We start from the raw sequence: 23,899 nt of genomic DNA, 5'->3' as shown, positions 1-23,899 counted from the left end.
GTGTAGGAGCGGATGAGCGACACGACACACACCTCTGTTCAAGCATCCCAGATCCCAGTCACACTGACCCAACCAAACATCTATAAACAGTGGAGTATAGCCTACCCTACTGTCACTTGCCCTGATAATGATTGATGATCAGGGTACATTTTTCGAGGTGACTTGTTTTCCCACATCGTCATTACATTTACATTTCAGTCATTTTATCAGACGCTATCCAGAGCTAATCACAATTAGTACATTCATCTTAAGATATGTGGTTGTCTCACCCAGCTATTGTTGCAAGTCCATTTCCTGGGCATTTTCCATGTGAAAGGACCCATGAGCACCAACGTGAGAAGTTCATAGGAGCATGTCAAATTGGGTGTCAAATGAAAGCAAAGAGCATACATTTTTGAGAAATTAAGGCATATATACATTTTTCAACCATTTCCCATCTTATAAATGTGGAAATATGCAAAGGTTTTGATTTCTGGTCAAACAGATGGAAAAGGGGTCTTAGACACTCTCTCTCTCTCTCTCTGCCGCTCTCTCCCTGTTCTCTCTCTCTCCGGTTAATGTCACCTCTACTGGCTCTTACTGACACCTACCATGACACCTACCCCCTACCTTCCTTCCATTTACTGTAACAAGCATCCTCACCCACTGAGAACTGACCACACCGGATGTCCATTGACGTTGAATAGAAGTTGAAATTTGCTCAGTCTGGCCTGGACGGACCAAATCTGAACCAATCATAGACATCTATGTTTCACAAGTTTAGGCAGCACAGTACAGTATAGTAGAGCAGAGTATTTGATTATTTTTCTTATTTATTTCACCTTTATTAAACAGGTAGGCCAGTTGAGAACCAGTTCTCATTTACAACTGCGACCTGGCCAAGATAAAGCAAAGCAGTGCGACACAAACAACAACACCAAGTTACACCTGGGATAAACAAACGTACAGTCAATAACACAGTAGAAAAATCTGTATACAGTGTGTGCATCTGAAGTAAGTAGGTGAGGCAATAAATAGGCCAATAGTGGCGAAGTAATTACAATTTAGCAATTTACACTGGAGTGATATATGTGCAGATGAGGATGTGCAGGTAGAAATACTGGTGTGCAAAAGAGCAGAAAAACAAAAACAAATATGGGGATGAGGTAGGTAGTTGGTTGGATGGGCTATTTACAGATGGGCTGTGTACAGCTGCAGCGATCGCTAAGCTGCTCTGACAGCTGACACTTAAAGTTAGTGAGAGAGATATAAGTCTCCAACTTCAGTGTTTTTTTGCAATTCGTTCCAGTCATTGGCAGCAGAGAACTGGAAGGAAAGGCGGCCAAATGGGGTGTTGGCTTTGGGGATGACCAGTGAAATATACCTGCTTGGAGCACGTGCTAAGGGTGGGGGTTGCTATGGTGACTAGTGAGCTGAGATAAGGCAGAGCTTTACCTAGCAAAGACTTATAGATGACCTGGAGCCAGTGGGTTTGGCGACGAATATGTAGCGAGGACCAGCCAACGAGAGCATACAGGTTGCAGTGGTGGGTAGTATATGGGGCTTTGGTGACAAAACGGATGGCACTGTGATAGACTGCATCCAATTTGCTGAGTAGAGTGTTGGAGGCTCCAGTTGCTGCAGAGGGTGCAGAGCAGTTGGCCGGGGTTGGGGTAGCCAGTTGGAAAGCATGGCCAGCCATAGAGAAATGCTTATTGAAATTCTTGATTATCGTGGATTTATCAGTGGTGATTTTCTAACAGATCTTCCTCCCTCACAGGGGAACACAGCGATCTTGGTCGTTGTGGATCGTTTCTCTAAGTCCCGTCGTCTCCTCCCTCTGCCCGGTCTCCCTACGGCCCTACAAACTGTGGAGGCCCTGTTTACACACGTCTTCCGGCACTACGGGGTGCCTGAGGATATAGTGTCTGATCGGGGTCCCCAGTTCACTTCGAGAGTCTGGAGGGCGTTCATGGAACTTTTGGGGGTCTCGATCAACCTTACCTCGGGTTTCCACCCCAAGAGTAATGGGCAGGTGGAAAGAGTGAATCAGGATGTGGGCAGGTTTCTGCGGTCCTATTGCCAGGACCGGCCGGGGGAGTGGGCGGTGTTCGTGCCCTGGGCAGAGATGGCGCAGAACTCGCTCCGCCACTCCTCCACTAACCTCTCCCCCTTTCAGTGTGTATTGGGGTACCAGCCGGTTCTGGCATTGGTGTCAGACCGTGGCTCCTGCTGTGGACAAGTGGTTCAGACGCGCGGCGGAGACCTGGGAAGCCGCCCATGGTCACCTCCAGCAGGCCGCGCTGCGCCAAAAGACCAGCGCGGGCCGTCACTGCAGTGAGGCCCCGGTGTTCGCACCAGGGGACAGGGTCTGGCTCTCGCCCCTCCGCCTGCCCTGTCGGAAGCTGGGTCCGCGGTTTGTGGGGCCATTTAAAGTCCTGAGGAGAGTGAACGAGCGGTGTCACAGATTACAGCTTCCCCCCGATTACCATATTCACCCCTCGTTCCATGTTTCTCCTCAGGTTGGTGGTGGCTGGTCCGCTCCAGGAGTCTGAGGTATGTGAGGTTCCTCCGCCCCCTCTGGACATCGAGGGGGCCTCGGCATACTCCGTCCGTTCCATACTGGATTCAAGGCTTCAGGCAGGGGGCCTTCAGTACCTCGTGGAGTGGGACGGGTATGGTCTGGAGGAGAGGTGCTGGGTTCCGGTGACTGATGTATTAGACCCTGAACTACTGCGTGAGTTCCACCGTCGCTGGCCGGATTGCCCTGCACCTCGCCCTCCGGGTCGTCCCTGAGGCCGGTGTCGGCGCACCGTTGGAGCCGCGCGTCGGGGGGGGGGTTCTGTCACGACTTCCGCCGAAGTCGGCTCCTCTCCTTGTTCATGTGGCGTTTGGTGGTCAACGTCACCGGCTTTGTAGCCATCGCAGCTCCATTTTTCATGAATCCATTTGTTTTGTCTTGTTCCCTACACACCTGGTCTTCATTCCCCAATAATTTCATATGTATTTATTCCTCTGTTCCCCATCATGTCTTTGTGTAGGATTGTTTGTGTTATGTGTATTTTGATATTGTGGATATTGTTACGCGCATTACTTTTTGTTCTATGTTCCGTGTTTTGGGCACATTTTATGTTACTTTGTGCTGTCATTTTGACCGGAATAAAAAGTGTGCCTGTTCACTACACTCTGCTCTCCTGCACCTGACTTCGCCTCCTATACACACTCCTAGCAACATCTTTGAATATTAATTCAGAGCAGATATTTAACATTGTTTTGGGAAAATGTGGTCACATAAAAACCTGATGAAGAGTTTACCATAATTCCGTTACAAACTTCACATCTGCAGTTTTCCAGTAGATGTGTTATAATAAAATGTTCAGCATAAAATGTTCAAAATAGTCCTTGTGCATAGAGTTGTATGGTTTGTTAAACTTTGAAATCAATGGTTTTTGTTTGGCATACACTGTAAAGTGAAAAATCTGAATCAAAGCTCAATTCCGTTATCATGGAATTCACCTTCCCTCAATAAAGCAATTAAGTCAACTACAGTGCCTTGCGAAAGTATTCGGCCCCCTTGAACTTTGCGACCTTTTGCCACATTTCAGGCTTCAAACATAAAGATATAAAACTGTATTTTTTTGTGATGAATCAACAACAAGTGGGACACAATCATGAAGTGGAACGACATTTATTGGATATTTCAAACTTTTTTAACAAATCAAAAACTGAAAAATTGGGCATGCAAAATTATTCAGCCCCTTTACTTTCAGTGCAGCAAACTCTCTCCAGAAGTTCAGTGAGGATCTCTGAATGATCCAATGTTGACCTAAATGACTAATGATGATAAATACAATCCACCTGTGTGTAATCAAGTCTCCGTATAAATGCACCTGCACTGTGATAGTCTCAGATGTCCGTTAAAAGCGCAGAGAGCATCATGAAGAACAAGGAACACACCAGGCAGGTCCGAGATACTGTTGTGAAGAAGTTTAAAGCCGGATTTGGATACAAAAAGATTTCCCAAGCTTTAAACATCCCAAGGAGCACTGTGCAAGCGATAATATTGAAATGGAAGGAGTATCAGACCACTGCAAATCTACCAAGACCTGGCCGTCCCTCTAAACTTTCAGCTCATACAAGGAGAAGAGAGATCAGAGATGCAGCCAAGAGGCCCATGATCACTCTGGATGAACTGCAGAGATCTACAGATGAGGTGGGAGACTCTGTGCATAGGACAACAATCAGTCGTATATTGCACAAATCTGGCCTTTATGGAAGAGTGGCAAGAAGAAAGCCATTTCTTAAAGATATCCATAAAAAGTGTTGTTTAAAGTTTGCCACAAGCCACCTGGGAGACACACCAAACATGTGGAAGAAGGTGCTCTGGTCAGATGAAACCAAAATTGAACTTTTTGGCAACAATGCAAAACGTTATGTTTGGCGTAAAAGCAACACAGCTCATCACCCTGAACACACCATCCCCACTGTCAAACATAGTGGTGGCAGCATCATGGTTTGGGCCTGCTTTTCTTCAGCAGGGACAGGGAAGATGGTTAAAATTGATGGGAAGATGGATGGAGCCAAATACAGGACCATTCTGGAAGAAAACCTGATGGAGTCTGCAAAAGACCTGAGACTGGGACAGAGATTTGTCTTCCAACAAGACAATGATCCAAAACATAAAGCAAAATCTACAATGGAATGGTTCAAAAATAAACATATCCAGGTGTTAGAATGGCCAAGTCAAAGTCCAGACCTGAATCCAATCGAGAATCTGTGGAAAGAACTGAAAACTGCTGTTCACAAATGCTCTCCATCCAACCTCACTGAGCTCGAGCTGTTTTGCAAGGAGGAATGGGAAAAATGTCAGTCTCTCGATGTGCAAAACTGATAGAGACATACCCCAAGCGAATTACAGCTGTAATCGCAGCAAAAGGTGGCGCTACAAAGTATTAACTTAAGGGGGCTGAATAATTTTGCACGCCCAATTTTTCAGTTTTTGATTTGTTAAAAAAGTTTGAAATATCCAATAAATGTCGTTCCACTTCATGATTGTGTCCCACTTGTTGTTGATTCTTCACAAAAAAATACAGTTTTATATCTTTATGTTTGAAGCCTGAAATGTGGCAAAAGGTCGCAAAGTTCAAGGGGGCGAATACTTTCGCAAGGCACTGTAAGTCAGTGCTGGTAGGAAAATACCATGGTCCCAGATGTTTACCTGGGTTTTAGACGTTTACCATGGTACCAGACATTTACCATGGTAGCAGACGTTTACCTGGGTTTCAGACATTTACCATGGTACCAGACGTTTACCTGGGTTTCAGACGTTTACCATGGTACTAGACATTTACCATGGTACCAGACGTTTACCTGGGTTTCAGATGTTTACCATGGTACCAGGCATTTACCTGGGTTTACGAGGTTTACCATGGTACCAGACGTTTACCATGGTACCAGACGTTTACCTGGGTTTCAGACGTTCACCATGGTACCAGACGTGTACCTGGGTTTACAAGGTTTACCATGGTACCAGACGTGTACCTGGGTTTACGAGGTTTACCATGGTACCAGACGTTTACCTGGGTTTCAGACATTTTCAGAAGATGGGCAGGGACTCTGCTGTCTGAGCATCAGGGGGAAGCTGGTTTCACCATTGGGGTGCCAGGACAGAGAAGAGCTTTGACTGGGCTGAGTGGGAACAGTCCTCCAGTAGGGTTGTGACAGCCAAGAGACCAGAGGTGGCAGAATGGAGTGCTCGGTTTTGGGTGTAGGGTTTGAGCATAGCCTGAAGGTAGGACGGGGCAGTTCTCCTTGAGAGGGACGGGGACAGATGGCATGAGTGTGCTCCGCCTCCCAACCTGGCCTGTTTTTCCCATAGAGGCATTGCCCAGTCCGCTTAAACCCCGCCCTGCTGGCCATTACCAACCAATAGGAGCCATTCTCAGGCTTTTTGTACGATCCACTTGTCTAATAAGTCTAGCCCGCAGGCCTGACAAAAAAAATAGAAACCTCATCTTTCCCACCCTCTGTGCAGACCAACTGGCCTCAACCGGATTGGGCAGCAGACTGTGGTATTTTGTTTTCTGCTTCCCTGTCATATTCCAACTGGGTCTTACAATATACTGTCAAAACATGGCTACTAAAATCATAGCTATTGTAGCTACAAGGTATTAAAATGTGTAGTTACGAGGCTGAAGTAAAGACTATGTTTGGTATACATTATGTGAGTGTTACTGTCTAGCGGATGGAAGGAGAGGATTAATAGATAGGGAGACGTGAGTGTCATTATGTTACTGTCTAGTAATAATGGTATTATGGACATACCATTGGCTTTGTCTACGAAGGCTCCTTGTGGAGAGTCTGGGACGCCCTTCCAGACAGTGATGGATTTAGGGTAGCCTGGGTCCATTGTCCTCATGTCCTCATTGTAGCGCCAGTACCTGAACAGACAGCCATGGGGATTAGGGTGTGGGACAATCAGACATCAAAACACACATCTCACAATTTCATAGGCATTCTAGTCCCAATACATTAGAAACACACACACACATGAACTGACACACACACATCCCCAATTCCCCACGAAGGCACACACACATCCCCAATTCCCCACGAAGGCACACACACACACACACGCACGCACGCACGCGCACACACACACACACACACACACACACACACACACACACACACACACACACACACACACACACACACACACACACACACACACACACACACAGCTCAGCTCAGTGTACACACCTGTCCCCTTTGAAGAAGTATGTCTTGGCTACGTCCTCCCACCAGACGGCGGTCTCGATGCTTTGGGTTGGCATGCCGTGGCCGAACATAGAGATGTCCTGGGGGTAGCCGGGCTGGAGCATGGTGTCCTTGAACACCCAGAACTGCTTCCCTGGAAGAGACACAAGGACAACAGGGCTCAGAGGGACTGCTGGGACATTACACGTCTCAAATGGCACCCTACTTCCTTTATAGTGCACTACGTTTGCCATAGGGCTCTGGTCAAAAGTATTGGACTATACAAGGAATAGGGTGCCATTTGGGACGCATCCACTCACTCACCAGCACTGAGGGGATTTAACCCAGGGATGACATTTGGTTGGCCAGGAGGGGTTACTAAAACCTGGGGATGACATTTGGTTGGCCAGGCAGGGTAACTATAATCCAGCCTGCCTAACGTGAGCCATACCAAATCAGTTTCAGAACCCCAAGGTGTACCATATCTGAAGCTGTAGTGTTTGTTGCTAGACTACTACATCACTGGAGATCATGAATGTTACAGTACAGTGAGGTTGTTAGAGTGGGTCATCTAATATATTAGTCTGGGTCATCTGTTCAATGATAATACCTTATCCTTGAACAGAACATTCTCTCTGGAACAATCAATAATCATAAAATGCTGGTTCAGTAGGGAACTACAATATCTAAGCATTAGTCTAATATTTGCATTATTTGGTCTGACTTGACATTTAGGCGGAACAAACATTCAAGATCCACTTGTGGACAAGTTTCAGCCTCGTATTTGGTAGAGTTCATGATGCCGTTGACCTTAACAATGGCCTCAGGACCAGTGGACGTAAAAAAGCCCCATAAAATCAAAGATCCACTACCGTATTTTAAAGTAGGCGTGAGGTTTGTTTTTGCATACTTGTACGCATCCAGGCCAAGGTGTGCGTGGAGCTCTATTTCCCCCTCATCTGGTTCCAATCAAAGTGTCAATGGTTTAACAAACTCCAGGCGTTTACATGTGGTGGTTGCTCTAAATAAAGGCTTTTTTTTATGGCAACACTTCCAAATAGCCTACTGGCAAGGAGTTGGCATCTAATTGTAGATTTGGAGACTTGTTGACCCCAAGATAAAACCAAGTTCTGTACGTCTCCAACTGTGGCCCTTGGTCTTTTCTTTGCCTCCCGAACCATCTTCCTCACTGCTAGTGGGGACAAGATACACTTGGGTCTTCTACCAGGCAGGTTTATCACTGTTACAGTAGTATTCAACCTCTTAATTGTTGCCTAATAGTGGTAAGTGGCATATTTGTTTTGTCAGTTGTTGATTTTTTACTTCTCACAAACCAAGAGGCAGTCTTTTTTCTGAGTCCCAAATGGCACCCAATTTCCTAAAATGTGTGCTACACTTGACCATGGCTCAGGGATAGGGTGCCACATGGGGCAATGCGTTAAGAGTCTAGATGCCAGGGCCTGTATTCAAGAAGTGTCTCAAAGCAGGAGTGCTGTCCATATAGTGTTATTCATTATGATCAGGTTCGAGAGGTGCAAAGCCGAGACTTGAGGAAGTGTTGTCTTGTGTGAGGGATGGAGGGTGAGGAGGGAGGTAGAGAGGGATGGAGAGAGTGGAGGGGGTGGAGAGAGTTATGGAGGGAGGTAGAGAGGGATGGAGGGTGAGGAGGGAGGTAGAGAGGGATGGAGGGTGAGGAGGGAGGTAGAGAGGGATGGAGAGAGTGGAGGGGGTGGAGAGAGTTATGGAGGGAGGTAGAGAGGGATGGAGGGTGAGGAGGGAGGTAGAGAGGGATGGAGACAACGGAGGGGGTGGAGAGAGTTATGGAGGGAGGTAGAGAGGGATGGAGGGTGAGGAGGGAGGTAGAGAGGGATGGAGAGAGCGGAGGGGGTGGAAAGAGTTATGGAGGGAGGTAGAGAGGGATGGAGGGTGAGGAGGGAGGTAGAGAAGGATGGAGAGAGTGTAGGGAGGAGGAGGGAGTTGAGGAGGGAGGTAGAGAGGGATAGAGAGAGCGGAGGGAGGAGGAGAGAGTTGAGGAGGGAGTAAGAGGGAGGTAGATAGGGATGGAGAAAGAGGAGGGAGGTAGAGAGGGATGGAGAAAGAGGAGGGAGGTAGAGAGGGATGAGGAGGAGTGATATGTTTCTGGTAATTAGGTTGTGGCACGGTTTTGACTTGGTGAGCCCAGGAAGTTTTTTTTATTCACTGGCATAGGTCTGGGGAGGAAATGAACTGGTTTTAATGTCTGTGGAAGAGAAGGGCAACTGTGATTGTGGTGGGAGGAAGGGAGGGAAGAAGGGAAGAAGGGAGAGGGGAGAGGAAGTGAGGGTGGGACATAGGGATGTGTGAAGGTTGGAGATGGTTTTAGGGGAAGAGGAAGGGGAGGGAAGGTCACAGGAGTATAGCCTAGCTCTCATGACAGGGCCATGTCACAGGAAATGCCTGTCATTACACCTGTTTTATTCTCATGCTCCATACATAGTAGGCTCATGGTTACCACGGTTACTCCAGCCCTGCCAAGCCCCTCCCCCTGGCACAGGCACTAAGGAAGTCTGGGTAAACTGGGTCAGGGGGCATTGGGGTGTGTGTGTGTGTATGTATGGGTGGGTGTGTGTGTTAAGAGGGGCGTGAAGGATATTGGACATAAGGGGCTTCTCAGAACTCACCAGGGTGAAATATTTGGGGAGTAAATAATGATTCAGACTAGACTGACTACATCTTTTAACTTTAACTGTCAGTATTTAATGTTAGCTCAGATGTTCCTCCTGTAGTGAACACTGCTAATCTCCTGCTATCTCCTAACAATGTCTAAACAGTGTTGTACAGTGTTGTACAGGGGATGGTGATCATTGAGTCTGGGCAAGGTGCCAAGAACAACAGGCTCCTTCCTCCTCCACATGGACCACACAGAGTGTATTGTACACACACATGTATATGTGTGTAGATCACACACACACATTACGTAAACACACACAGACACACAGACACACAGACACACACACACATACGCACACACACACACACACACACACACACACACACACACACACACACACACACACACACACACACACACACACACACACACACACACACACACTTTACGTAAAGACACACACACACAGGGTCCCATGGCCCCTCCACTCTACCCTAAGCCCTGATTGACTTCAATTGTTCAACATTTTCTTCTGTATGGAACCAGTAATTGAAAACAGATCAAACACACACACACACACACACACACACACACTTTCGCTACACTCTTTCACATAGTGACCACACAAAACATTACGAAACACAGGGCATGCATTGACCGTGTAGGCTAGCTTTCTCTGTATAAAGAAACAAAACATAATCAAGGCCAAGCTAAATAAATCATTGATTGGCTCTAGCAGTATACGTAGCTAAATTGTCTCTCTCTCCCCCGAGTGGTAGATTGTATAGATGCATAATTCTCTTAGAACCAAGCATTGATATACCCATTGTGTGTGTGTGTGTGTGTGTGTGTGTGTGTGTGTGTGTGTGTGTGTGTGTGTGTGTGTGTGTGTGTGTGTGTGCGCGTGTGTGTGCGTGTGTGTGTGTTTCTGTCGGGCTAATCAGAAAGACCATGGATGCAGTGCTACCGAATTAAAGGGATGATGCAGTTATTCTGGTAGCTCTTCTACATATAGTCTAAGTCCCAAAAGGAACCCTATTCCCTTTATAGTGGACTACGCTTCACAAGAACCCATAGGGCTCTGTTCAAAAGTAGTGCACTATATAGGGAATAGGTTGGCAATTGGGACACATCTTACAGTCAGTGCACTTTGATACTATAACTTTCTGTCTTATCGCATTGCTCCCATTTAAAGGTCAGCAGTGTATGAGTGGACATTATTGAGTCAATGACTTTCTTTATGAGCAGATTTCACCAAACATATACATCCCTAGTCCTAAAGGCAGACAGCTAAGAAACAAGGTTGTTATGAGCGATGCATATTTATTTAAATGAGGGTCTAATTTACATGCCGATTACATGCCGATTGTTTGTACAACGCAGCTTTAAAAAACAGGGAGTCCGCATCACAAATGGCACCCTTTTCTCTAAATTAGGACTCCCGAGTGGCGCAGTGGTCTAAGGCACTGCCTCTCAGTGCAAGAGATGGCACTACAGTCCCTGGTTCGATTCCAGGCTGTATCACATCTGGCTGTGATTGGGAGTCCCATAGGGCGGCGCACAATTGTCCGGGTTTGGCCGGGGTAGGCCATCATTGTAAATAAGAATTTATTCTTTACCGACTTGCCTAGTTAAATAAAGGTTAAATATGAAAATTGAACATATATATTCCCTGGTCAAAAGTAATGTCCTAAATAGGAAATGAGGTGCCATTTGAGTCTGCATGAGTCTGCTGCAAACAACGGCAGAACGTCTTCATAAGCTTTGCCTTATAAGGCATTCAAAGTCAATTAAGAAACGTCCATGGATGCTTATCTCCACAGACACCTACTTGAATATGCGTAGCCTACATTGTTACCTATAGAGTCGTTTTCTTCTGTTTTTAAAGCTCACTGTTGTTTTATTACAGGACATAGTAATAAACCCTCTCATTTCACAGAAATCCCAACTCTACAACCAGAAAAAGAGAAAGACAAAAAAAGAAAGAAGGGATTTCAGGAGCTCTCGGGTACACAGGGGACAACTAGTCTGTTTTTCGAGGAACTGTGAAAAACAGAAATGTGTTTGCGAGCCATCTGTGATTTGTAGTTATTATCTAGACAGACCCAGATTTACACCCGTCTCCTCTCTTCCCCACATCCCTCCCTTCCTCTCTCATGGGAGTATACAAGTCTGTTTGTTTGTTTATTTGCTGTCTCTTTCAGTAAATGTATATATTGAGACATCCCCTTCGTCTGCTATAGGTTTATATGATGTAAACACGCTCAGAGAAGAGACTAATCTGTGCTGCAGTGGGGCTAGTGAGGTCATACATTCGAATGGACTGATTATGGAAGAGACAATGCATGAAAGCACACGCACGCGCACATTTTCAAAGGACAAACTGCTTTTGACTGTCTGAGATTAAGAGGCAAATTGCCTGGGTTACAGTAAGTACAGGGTCTATAGTCACGTAGTCTAGAGAGATAAGCCTCTGGTTAATCCTTCTACTACAGCAACGTCACTCCACGCACACATGTACGCATACACACACACACACACACACATAACCAAGAATAAGGAGCAGGACCCATCCTACTGTATCCTATTGAAAATGCTTTTTGGTCTAGGATTTGTCTGATTATGCAGATCAGGGATGGGCAACATTGGTCAGGGGGAAAAGAGAAAAATGTGCAGTTTTACAGCAAATTTGTTGCAATACAGCTACATATGTTGCAATACTGTAGGTTGGAGGCAAATGCGTGCAGCTTTTAAGATGATAACTGATGATCAATGGGCCCCACCCTGGTCAGTAATTCGACCATGCTTACTACAAGTTTAGATAGCTGGCCGCTAGACTAACTTACCAAACCCCCCAAAAATTAGCTGACATGGGCTAATTGAGTAACTGCTGATGCACAACCAAATTTCTAAATTGCACTTTGTGTACTATTATTCTAACACTCAACAGTAAGTAAGAATGAGCCCCCCAAAAAAACCTACAAAAGGGGGGCCATGCGACCCGTGGGCCGCCAGTTGCCAATACCTGATATAGATCATGTACAATACATCTGTGGGCATCCTTACCTTTGAAGAAGACAAATTTCCCCTCGCTGTTCTCGTAGACAGCGTCTATCTTGGGGGGCAGTCCTCTCCAGAAGACATTGATGAGCATGGGGTACCCCGTCATCACTGCGTTGTCCCGTACCCTCCAAAACCAGTGATCCTGAGAGGAGAGAAGAGGAGGGAGAGAGAGGAGAGGAGAGAGAAAGGGTCATTAACACACTGGCATACCAACATATCAACACAAGCTAAAATGTGTTGTTGGAAATCAAAACCCAGCTGGATAGTCTGACAGCTGTGAAGCTTAATGACCGAGAGATGATTCCATTACTCTGCATCAACATCCATTAGTCTTATTAGTATGTAACCTGTACTGTAAACATGCTAAACTATTCAGGTCAAATGGCTCAGTTTTTTTAAGAAACTTGAGGAAAAATAAAACAATCTAAAGGAAAAATGCGCATAGCCAAGTGTGTGCCTGTCTTTTTGATGCTGGATGTAACCTGAAGATAAGAGAGTTGGGCCAAAACTCAGAGGAAAGAGCTCACAGGCCCAGCTGAGAAAGACATTATGGCTCAGTAAGACACCACACCCTTGGCACGGAATGGCCGCTCTAGCCTTCCACAGAGGCCAAACACACAGTGACCTGCCCTCGGAGAAGTAGAGACAGAGAGAAAGAGACAGAGAAAGGGGGGGTAGAGAGAGAGGGCGAAGAGAGACAGTGAGAGAAAGACAGGGGCGAAAGAGGGAGAGGATGAGGGGAGTGAGGGGGAAAGAGAGAAGGATAGAGATACCTCATCACTGGCATCATCACAACACCACGCCTTATTCACATTAAAACCTGCACAGCCCATTTATCAAACTCCCTCTGTCGCTCTCTTGTGTGTGTGTGTGTGTGTGTGTGTGTGGAGGACATGTACACACACTTTCACACACACACTTTCACACACACACACACACACACACACACACACACACACACACACACACACACACACACACACACACACACACACACACACCCACACACACACGCACACACACATACAGCGTCCCATGGCCCCTCCACTCTACACTAAGCCCTGATTGATTTCAATTGTTCAGCGTTTTCTTCAGTATGGGACTCAGCCCGATAATTGAAAACAGATCAAACTGTGAAATCGGAGCTATTTGATTCCTTTCGACTCTGTAGAAGACAAAATGTTCCAATCTCCCTCTTTCTCCTGCTCTGAAAATATGGACAGTGAGCCAACTTGAGATGTAGGCCATTTCTGCTGGCACTTGGAATTACCCAAATGTCCAAACTAATCAAAATAACTACTATAACCCCTGTAACAGAAGATTATGGCTCTGTTTCATTTCTGCTTTGTTTGCGAAAACCTGTTACAAATGCAGACAAACAGACTCAAGGTATTGCTACCTTGCAATACTGATGATGCATTTAGAGAGAGGTACAGCTGTCAAAAAAGGACAACAAGAAAATAAAAAACTCTTAACACAGAATGTTTGAGTTCACAGATGTTCCTCAATGTAGTGCAAATATCACTGCAGGTATGCATGTAGGGCTATAAGTCAACAACTGACATCTAATAAATGACCTGCATTAAAAGTGCTGTAAGTAAGAGCACCTAACCACAGAACAGCCATAAAGCTGCATAGGGGCATCCCTGAGAGACTGAACGTGACAGAGGTCAACAATGAGGTCAGCTGAGGCTAAACAAGCCAATTGGGGCTGATCTGATGTGCGTGTGTGTTAAGGTGAGAGGACAGTGGGGAGAAACGAGTGGAGATGAAAGGAGCCAGGGTCTGGGTTCGCCTCAGAGGGATAAGCACAGATAATACACACCTCCTAGTAGATCTCGTACATCAACGCACATGTACGTATACATCAGAGTCATTTAACAGGCGCTCTGATCCAGAGTGACTTACAGGAGCAATCAGGGTTAAGAGCCTTGCTCAAGGGCACAACCGACAGATTCTTGAGGAGCAGTGAGGAGCAGTGAGGAGAGGGGCGGAGCAGTGAGGAGAGGGGCGGAGCAGTGAGGAGCAGTGAGGAGCAGTGAGAGGGGCGGAGCAGTGAGGAGCAGTGAGGAGCAGTGAGGAGAGGGGCGGAGAAGGAGGGAAGGAGGGAAAAGAGGGTGGGAGGCGAGAAAGAGAGAGAACAAGAGAAACAACCCCCATTTACCAAACAAAAGGTGTAGTCACAGTCAAAGAGATGGAGATTGAAAGGTGGAGGGACAGAGGGATGAATCTTCCTGCTCTGCCACTGCATCCTAGTGTGACCAGCCAGTCCAGCACTAAATCTGTTCACACATTCAGGACAGGAAGGAAGTGTCTCTCTGCTGCTCTGGTATAAATCGGGCTCTCGCATGAGAATGTGTCCCTCAAGAGGAGGGGGGTAGGAGGAGGTGGATGGGAGGCAGGGGGTAGCATAGGGAAGTGTGCAATTTTTTGGGGGCATGTACGGTATCATGTGGTGGTGATTGCTGGACGCAACATGTCATGTCTGTACAATTTACTGTTCTCTCTTAAAACCTTGCCGACCCTCTTCAACCCCTCCTCTCCACCACTGAAGACGGCAGGGTCGTAATAACTGTAAATCCAGACTTGGCTGTATGGTTTTACCATTGGCTCTGAGCTCCGTCAAGGACACTGGAAATCTACTGAACAGCATGTGTTTTCCTTTCATCCGTTCCCTCCTCTTCCTGTTGAAAGCAGAGCGGAGAGGAGGAAAGGTGACTCCGTCTAAATGCAGAAAGTCTCCGTTATACATCACTGTGGTACGTCAGATAGGCAGGGGGGTACGGAAGATGTCCCAGCGTTTGAGACTGCAACTGTAGTTATGATGAGAGATACTCCCTCAAGGGGTCTCTTGATGTTTGATGGAAGCGTATGATATTCCTTCAATGTTTCATATAACTTACAGCTGAAAATGATTGCAGGTCTACCACACCATCCTCTCTAGTCCTATTTCCCATTATGGGACCACCTGTGTTTCAGTCTTTCAGGGCTGAGGAGATTTCATCTTTAAATGACTTGGCAGGTAGTGACAGCGTGTCTTCCAACACAATCAACTGGAGGACGAGGTGAGCCAAAATAGCCAAAGCTCGCTCGTACTCCCTCCCTCCCTCCTCAGTAACCCATCAACCAGGCAGACAGTCACTCTGCACACAGACCTGCTTCAGAGGAAATACCACAGGCACAGACTAATGAAGATTCCAACTCTACTTGTTACTGGAGCCAATTCATGTACATTGCAGAATACAGCCCTAAGTATGAGTAGTAAACATCCTTCCAAATTGCTATTCAATTAGAGGACTTATTTGTTCAGGAAACTGTTTATCTCTACACATCATGTATTTTATCTACTTACGTATCCGTCCCTCGCAACCTCTCTCCCTCTCTCCCTCTGTTGTTAATCACCCACTCTTAACCAGTCGGTCTCCACCATGACAACCTCAGTTACCCTGAACAGAACATCCATACTCTCAGCGTCCTGCTTCCTGTCTGATGTGTGTGGGAGGGATTGTGATTGGCTCTGAGTAGCTGTGAGCCAGTCAGAGAGTAGCACTAACTTCCTCTTCATCTCCCCTGCTGCTGGTTAAGTGATGCTAATAGAATCCCCCACACCCTCTCTCTCTCTCTCTCTCTCTCTCATAATACCTAGCTTAGATGTGTCTTGACCATGCGGAGCACATTTGGATTTGGGAGAAAACATGCATTGTGCTTTTGTTGCAGATGATGGACAAGCTGAGAGCTTCTCTTGAAAACCGGATTCAAGCCACACACTATAATTACAATGAGCTCAAATGCATAGTGTAAAAAACAACTTAGAAACACAATTCATATACATAAAGGAAGTTGCATAATAGGTGATTTTGTGTTGTCTCTTCATGAGAGGAGATAATGATGATGGTTAGAACAGGGAATGTGATTTATTTTCATTGTAGCTTCGTTAAATATGCTCATTGACAGCTTAAAAACACAACAAAAAAACAATCGTACAACAGCCCTTGAAACCAAACTCTTTCTGGAGTTGAAAGGTTGGAGGGAAATACCACTAAACCAAACCAATAAATAAAACGGGTCAATGCTCTCTTTGATCTGCGAGTTCAATATGACCTCTATCCATGGCCTGAACCATGAGTAGTTGGCCAGTGTTTTGATTCATATCCACAGAGTCGTTATTGTGGAAATCTATCCATCCATCCCTGAGCTGAGGTGCCAAACTCATAAACGATCAGACTGAGACTTCCTGTGTTCCTTTGTGTACATCCAAATAGCACCCTATTCCCTGTATAGTGCACTACTTTTGTCAAGATCCCTATGGGACACTATTTGACGTACTATCTGTCTTTCTTAGCTATGTCTTGAAATCTCATGTTTCTCTCAACTACTGACTATCACCAAAGCCGGGTCGTTCCACGCCAACTTTTGCCAGGGGAGAGGAGGGAGAAACCATGTGAGAGGGGTTCTTAGGCAGACATTTCCATGGAGACACAGGTCACTGAGTCTGTTGGCCTGAAGGTGTTTCCTACACACAAATATTATACATTTGTCCATTTGCCTTGTCTCCATGATTAAGTACAGTGGACTGAGACAGGAGAAGAGAAGAATCTGCAATGGCTGTTACTGTTTTTTGTAAAGCCGAGTGAGAATGAGGATTTTTCCAAGCAATGTAAGACTCAAGTAGAATCACTGTTCAAATGAAATAAACCAAACCACAGTGTAAGTGTGTTTGGCAATATTCTATGAGAGGGGTATTTCCCCAGTGAGTTCCACGTGTTTTAGCCTACTTAACCAATGAATACTAGCTATTTATAACCCCTGAAAAATACACACAAAAGAACAGCCGCTCTCTCTCTTTCTCTTTCTCTTTGGTGGAGAACATAGCTGATCTTTGTGTTGCCTGGAGGGCTTTCCCCTTTCCTCCTGTGTGTATGCATATGTATATGTGTGTGCGGGCGTGCATTAGCTGACTGTGAGCTGCCAGGGCCTTGTACTCGGAGACTCTGAGTCTCTGGATGAGGATACATAAGCATAGACACATCACGACTCTGTGTTAAACTGGACAGAAAGCTACTGTGGGGTTTGTTACTGGACAGAAAGCTACTGTGGGGTTTGTTACTGGACAGAAAGCTACTGTGGGGTTTGTTACTGGACAGAAAGCTACTGTGGGGTTTGTTACTGGATAATCTCTCGTGGACAGACCACGTAAACATAAACCAAATTATGCACCATTTTTGTTCTGGGTAAACTGAGATGATGTTACTACTGTGGGGTTTGTTTGGGAAGAGAAAACCATATTCCATCTGGACTAGATGTTATTTCTATGTAAGCTAATAGATATTCAAACAAGTCGTGGGCTTGCGTCCCAAATGGCACTCTACTTCCTATTTACGGCACTACTTTTGACCAGGGCTCTTGTCAGACGTATTGCACTATATAGGAAATAGGGTGTCATTTGGGACGCATCCCTGCCATAGCGTACAGACCTCACATTTAGAATGTGTGAGTCACTCAGTCACTTACATAATCACTATAAAGTGCTATATGTAGACTATCCTACAGTGTAGTCTGTTAAATGCCTCTCAAGAAAATGAATGTGGAAGAGAGTTACATTTTAGAGATGTTAAAGTGCTAATTACATGAGCTACAGTGCAGTACATATGTCCCCTTGAGTTTCAATGATGATAACGCTTGAAATCTCCTGACCAACAGAAACCACTGACTACTCTGTAGCTATATATAACTACGGGTATACACACTACCCAGAGTGCTTCAGTTATCTGCTACATTAGTACATATTAGGCACATATATGAAGCCCTCCCACACAGAGCCTTTCCATTAGTTCGACTCTGAGACCTGACTAACTGAAAGCACACTCTCCGAAATAAAGGTATATATTTGTTCTTAAAGGGGTATAAACACTTGTCACTGTCGCGGTATCCTGTAAGGTAGTCGTTTGTACCTTTAGTTATAGATATATAGTTGTACCCTTGCAGTTCGTACCTTAAAAGAGCCAATAGTGTAACTTAGGGGATGAGATAGTACCTTACTACATGTAGTCCACAGAAGCATACATTTGGGAAAGGTAAACGGTTCCCTTTTTTTCTTTTTAAGGGGCAAAAATGTACGTCTTAAACGTGTTTTAGGTGTTGTTTTAACACTGCAGGGTGTAAAAACGTATTTGAATATTTCCCAGGGTGTCTGTTTTGTGCCTGCAAAAACAACCGGGTGCAATAAATCCAACTACTAACAGATCAGTTTTGCTACCTGACATATAAAACCATATGTTGAGTCTAGTTTTATCCCAAAACAGTGGTCTGAAACTCCTGGTTTCCTGGCCACATCGGACGAGTCACATTATGCTGCTTGCAAAGTGATAGTAATTCTTATTGGAATCCAGCCAGAGTTATTCACCTGTAACCTGCATTTAGAATGACTGCCAAAGGTAGGGGAAATTTGATAAATGAGACAACCTAAACCATCTAGAAATGGAAACAACCATTTCAATAACGGCTGCAACTACTATGTATGCAATTTATCTTTGTGTAGCATAAGATCAATCAATCAATCAAAAACACACATATTGAAACAAAAAAATCTAAACATCAACCTGAAATAGAGCATGCTGGGAAATATTATAATAATGGGAATGGTTTTTGAGAGTGCGTGATGATTGTAGCTTTATATTCAAAATATTAAGTACAAAAATGTACCATTAAAAAGGTTGCTTTCATTTTGTAAGATAACAAAAAAAGAACTTCTACAATCAAGACAGGATAACCATATTGCTTCAGAAGATAATAAACCACATTTCTTGTAGTTACTTTTTTCTCAAAATACATTCTATCACTTTGTAGTACGTCAAGCAAGCTCACAGAGTAGCTATAGTTAACTAGCCAGCTAGCTTTATAGCCATGGATTGTGCATCTTCCATTGTTTACATAAGTAGCTAATTTGGTTGGTTGACATTTCCCTTTTGTAACCAGAGCAGATGAAAGCAACATTCATCTCCACAAATGCTGTTTAAATTGATATCCATACTGAATGAAGCATTTAAGGGACCTCATGGACACACTTCAATTTTTCACTTCATTTAAGGGACCTCATGGACACACTTCAATTTTTCACTTCATTTAAGGGACCTCATGGACGCACTTCAATTTTTCACTTCATTTAAGGGACCTCATGGACGATGCACTTCAATTTTTCACTTCAATTTTTCACTTCATTTAAGGGACCTCATGGATGCACTTCAATTTTTCACTTCATTTAAGGGACCTCATGGACGCACTTCAATTTTTCACTTCATTTAAGGGACCTCATGGACGCACTTCAATTTTCACTTCATTTAAGGGACCTCATGGACACACTTCAATTTTTCACTTCATTTAATGGACACACTTCAATTTTTCACTTCATTTAAGGGGACCATTTAAGGGACCTCATGGACACACTTCAATTTTTCACTTCATTTAAGGGACCTCATGGACACACTTCAATTTTTCACTTCATTTAAGGGACCTCATGGACACACTTCAATTTTTCACTTCATTTAAGGGACCTCATGGACACACTTCAATTTTTCACTTCATTTAAGGGACCTCATGGACACACTTCAATTTTTCACTTCATTTAAGGGACCTCATGGACACACTTCAATTTTTCACTTCATTTAAGGGACCTCATGGAAATTCACATTAAAATGTTTTGTGCAACTGACTGACTTCAATTTTTCAAGGAAACTTTAAGGGAAGGATAAGGGAAAATCAATTTTTCACTTCATTTAAGGACCTCATTTCAATTTTTCACTTCATTTAAGGGACCCTGGTCCTTTGTATGCATGCAATTTTTCACATTTAAGGGACCTCACACTTCCCAGGAACATGACATTTGATGTTGTGCAACTGACTGAAAGTTAAGGAAACTTTAAGGGAAGATATAAGGGGAAAATGAACTGAAGGTGTTTTATTGCACGCGGGCCCTGGTCCTTTGAGTATGCATGCACACACACACCCAGGAACATGACATGTTGATGTTGTGCTATCTTGTTGTGAAGTTGCTGTGTTGGTCATATGTGGTATGTTTGTTGTATGTCGTCATGATGTTGTTGTTTTTCTTGTTGTTGCAAACTCTCACATGGCCAAAGGTAATTGCCACTCAGGTAGTTATTTTGAATGTAGTTGAAGTAGTGGATGGTTAAACACAGTGACTTCCCACCTTGAACACGAACATCTCTCGTCTCAGAATGGCCAGGGTGTTGAAGCCCCCATCACAGATGTTAGGCTTGGCGTTGGGCTGGCTGGGCTTGTCCCCCGTAGGTATCCTGGGGGGTCGCGTCTGCCTGTCAGGCTTGCGAGGGTCCGAGGGGGGTTGCGAGCGGTGTGGGGGGGCTGTTGGTAAAGGCTTGGTCGGCTGGGGTACCTTATCTGGTGGACCTGAATGAAAACAACATCGACAATATTACTAAACAAACAAACAAATGAACAAAAACGCTCAAAAGACTACAGTACATTTGAGTAATTTAGCAGACGCTCTTATCCAGAACAACTTACAGTACATTCATCTTAAGATAGCTAGGTGGGACAACCACATATCACAGGCAAAGAAAGTACATTTTTCCTCAATAGCGTAGCTATCCGTAGACTCGGAGCTAGAAGGTGGGGTCTACGCAGCCTATTCTCTACGTTATGTCCATGGGGCTCTATGAAGTAGTAGTGCACTGTAGCGGGAATAGGTTGCCATCTGAGATGCGGACCTAAGGGTATCTGAAACTTTTGGTCCTAACGCAATAGCCAACGGACACAGGACACAGACACGCATGAGTCAATCTCCGCGGAGCTTTGTGCCGCAGGGTTCCACCAAAACACTCGACGTTAATCGCCCCTAACCACCTGTTACAGAGACGTGGTGCAATTGGCTTAGCAGATGTAATAGTCATTTAGATTGGGAATAAAGAACAGAGGAACACAGCGTGACACACTGTCATCATTAACACATCAATTACAGTCCAATGTTAACCTAGCTAGACTACAGCCATTAAAAGGAGACCTAGCCTGCATCACAAATTACACCCGATTCCCGATATAGTGCATATGGGTCAAAGGAAGTGCACTTCACAGGGAATAGGGTGCCATTTGGGACTCAGCCCTGCTATCCAAACAGACTCAACTCTCACTTTGTTCTTATAAAATGAATTGACTGTGATTCTTTGACTTTATTAGTTCAGTAGTGTTATTGAATGTTAAGCGGCTTGGGTTCAGTGTTGGTGTACTTATTTAGCTTATATAAATAAACAGCTGAAATTCTGCAATGGATGTCTGTCCATAGCTGTGGGTTATTCAATTATCATTAATCCCATTTGGACAGGACCGGTGCCAATCATGCAGCCGGATAACAAGGCTGGGGCCAACAACAGTGATAGGACTATTACACAGAGGTGACAGCTTTAGGAAATAGAAAAAGAGAGGGTGAATAAATGCATTAGTGAGTGATTGAATGAGTGAATGACTGAATGAACAAAAAACAAATGAATGAATGAACGGACAAACTAACCAACAAATGAATACATGGATGAACACATGACCGTAGGCAATCATCCCCAGGGATTGTAGGCCCATAGGATCAGCAGATAACAGTACTACTCCACTAGGTATCATCATCATCATCCCAGTCAGTCAGTACAGTGAACTGATCAGCTGCTTCCTGGGAGGACCACAGGGATTGTATTCATTGACTGAATTAAATCTCTTGAAATAGACCCTGGATTAGTGGGGGCAAAGCACTTTGCAATTATATAATGATAGCGAGAATGATGGAGAGATAAACCACACACCATAAACAGAAACAGAGTCTGCGCTCGATGCTATCCCTTATGACGGTAAACCCTCATGTTGCTACGCACACACACACACACATCTCTCCAATACAACCCTGATTTTAAGAGGAGGAAGAGGGGAAAAGGTTAAGACCCATCCGCTTTATAAGAGTCCTGCCCACTACCCTTGAAGACCAAAATGACAAGGAAAGGGTGGAGGAGGAAGAACAGTAAAAGAAGGAAGGAGGAGGAGAGGTTTGATGGTGTACCCAGGTCTGCCCCTCCCTCCCTCCCTCCGGCACCACACTGATGATATAAGCAGATGGTTGTATTAAACGAGAGGAAGGCTAGCCTACCGTAGATCTTCTGGATGCCCTGGAGGTCGTCGTGGGGCAGCTTGAAGTTCTCTGTGTCCATGTACTGGTAGAAGGGGGCCATGATGGCTGTGGGATCGTTGGAGTGTTCCAAACCAAGGGCATGGCCCAGCTCATGGACTGCCACTAGGAACAGATCATTACCTAGAGAAAGAGAGAGAGGGAGAGAGAGAGAGAGAGAGATGTGTGTGAGACATGTGTAGTGTGAAATCAGATCAGAGCACTAAGGGTGACATCTGCCTTTCGCACACATACAATCCCTATGAGAAAATGCACCATCATACTTCAAATGGTCAGGATGTGTGAATTATAATCTGCAGCGCAATTTATGCTGAAACTTTTCTTGCAGTTTTACTATACACCCAAGAAACCCACAATCGCTAAATATGCACACACAGAAAGAGATGAGTGATATGTGTGTGAGAGGCGACCAAGGTCAGAGTAGGGTCAAAGCAGGGTCGGCAGGATCAGAGCAGGGTCAGAGAGTGTGTGTGACAGCGACAGAGAGTGTGTGTGGTCCACCATTGATTCCCCAAATTAAAGGATGGCGCAGTAAAAACAACCACTAACACTGATGGGAACCATTATGGTCTTGATACACACACACACACACACACACACACACACACACACACACACACACACACACACACACACACACACACACACACACACACACACACACACACACACACACACACACACACACACACAGATCAAAAGAAACTGGAGTGTCTTCCCTCTGTAAGAGCATGGGAAGCACTGGTCCCCTTTGTAATTATGCGGGTAAGCCGGTGATTTTACGCTGGGTTGAACTCTGACCCCAGAAGGCTCCAGTGGCAACCAGCCGTGTCCCAGTCAGAGTGTACGTCCCAAATGACACCCTATTCCCTATATAGTGCACTACATAGGGAATATGATGCCTTTTGGGGCGTAGATTTAGATCCATTCACTAACTGGGACAGAGGAGGACAGGAACCAGAAAACCCAGAATGAATAGAGAACAGTTGGAAAGCCACATGATCAATTAGTCTCTCTCTTCCGCTGTCTCTATCTCTCTCCCTCCTACCGTCTCCCTCTCTCTTTCTCTTTTTGTCTCCCCCCTCTCTTCTCTCCGCTGTATATAGCTCTCTCTCTCCCTCCCTCCCTCTCTTCCTCCTACCGTCTCCCTCTCTCTCCCTCCCTATTCCTCTCCCCCTCACTCTCACTCTTTCTGAAGCACCCGGCATGGTTACAAGGAGCATAGTTGATTCATTCTGTTCTCATTGACT

General features: G+C 45.0%; 1 protein-coding gene across 4 annotated transcripts in view; it reads right to left on the bottom strand.

Moving 5' to 3' along the window:
* Positions 1–23,899, bottom strand: part of LOC112215564 (matrix metalloproteinase-16) — an 84,974-nt gene that overhangs the window by 5,966 nt on the left and 55,109 nt on the right. For all 4 annotated transcript variants that reach the window (XM_042299021.1, XM_042299023.1, XM_042299022.1 and 1 more), the window contains 5 exons: positions 22,611–22,772; positions 20,658–20,875; positions 12,455–12,593; positions 6,742–6,892; positions 6,304–6,419 (listed from right to left, as the gene is read on the bottom strand). In XM_042299021.1, coding sequence (XP_042154955.1) covers positions 6,304–6,419; positions 6,742–6,892; positions 12,455–12,593; positions 20,658–20,875; positions 22,611–22,772 — 786 coding nt within the window. The remainder of the gene's footprint in view (positions 1–6,303; positions 6,420–6,741; positions 6,893–12,454; positions 12,594–20,657; positions 20,876–22,610; positions 22,773–23,899) is intronic.

This window comes from Oncorhynchus tshawytscha, linkage group LG16 (genome assembly GCF_018296145.1).
Source record: "Oncorhynchus tshawytscha isolate Ot180627B linkage group LG16, Otsh_v2.0, whole genome shotgun sequence".
NCBI lineage: Eukaryota > Metazoa > Chordata > Actinopteri > Salmoniformes > Salmonidae > Oncorhynchus > Oncorhynchus tshawytscha.
The sequence above is the reverse complement of the archived record's forward strand: the minus strand, read 5'-3'. Positions and strand labels throughout refer to the sequence as shown.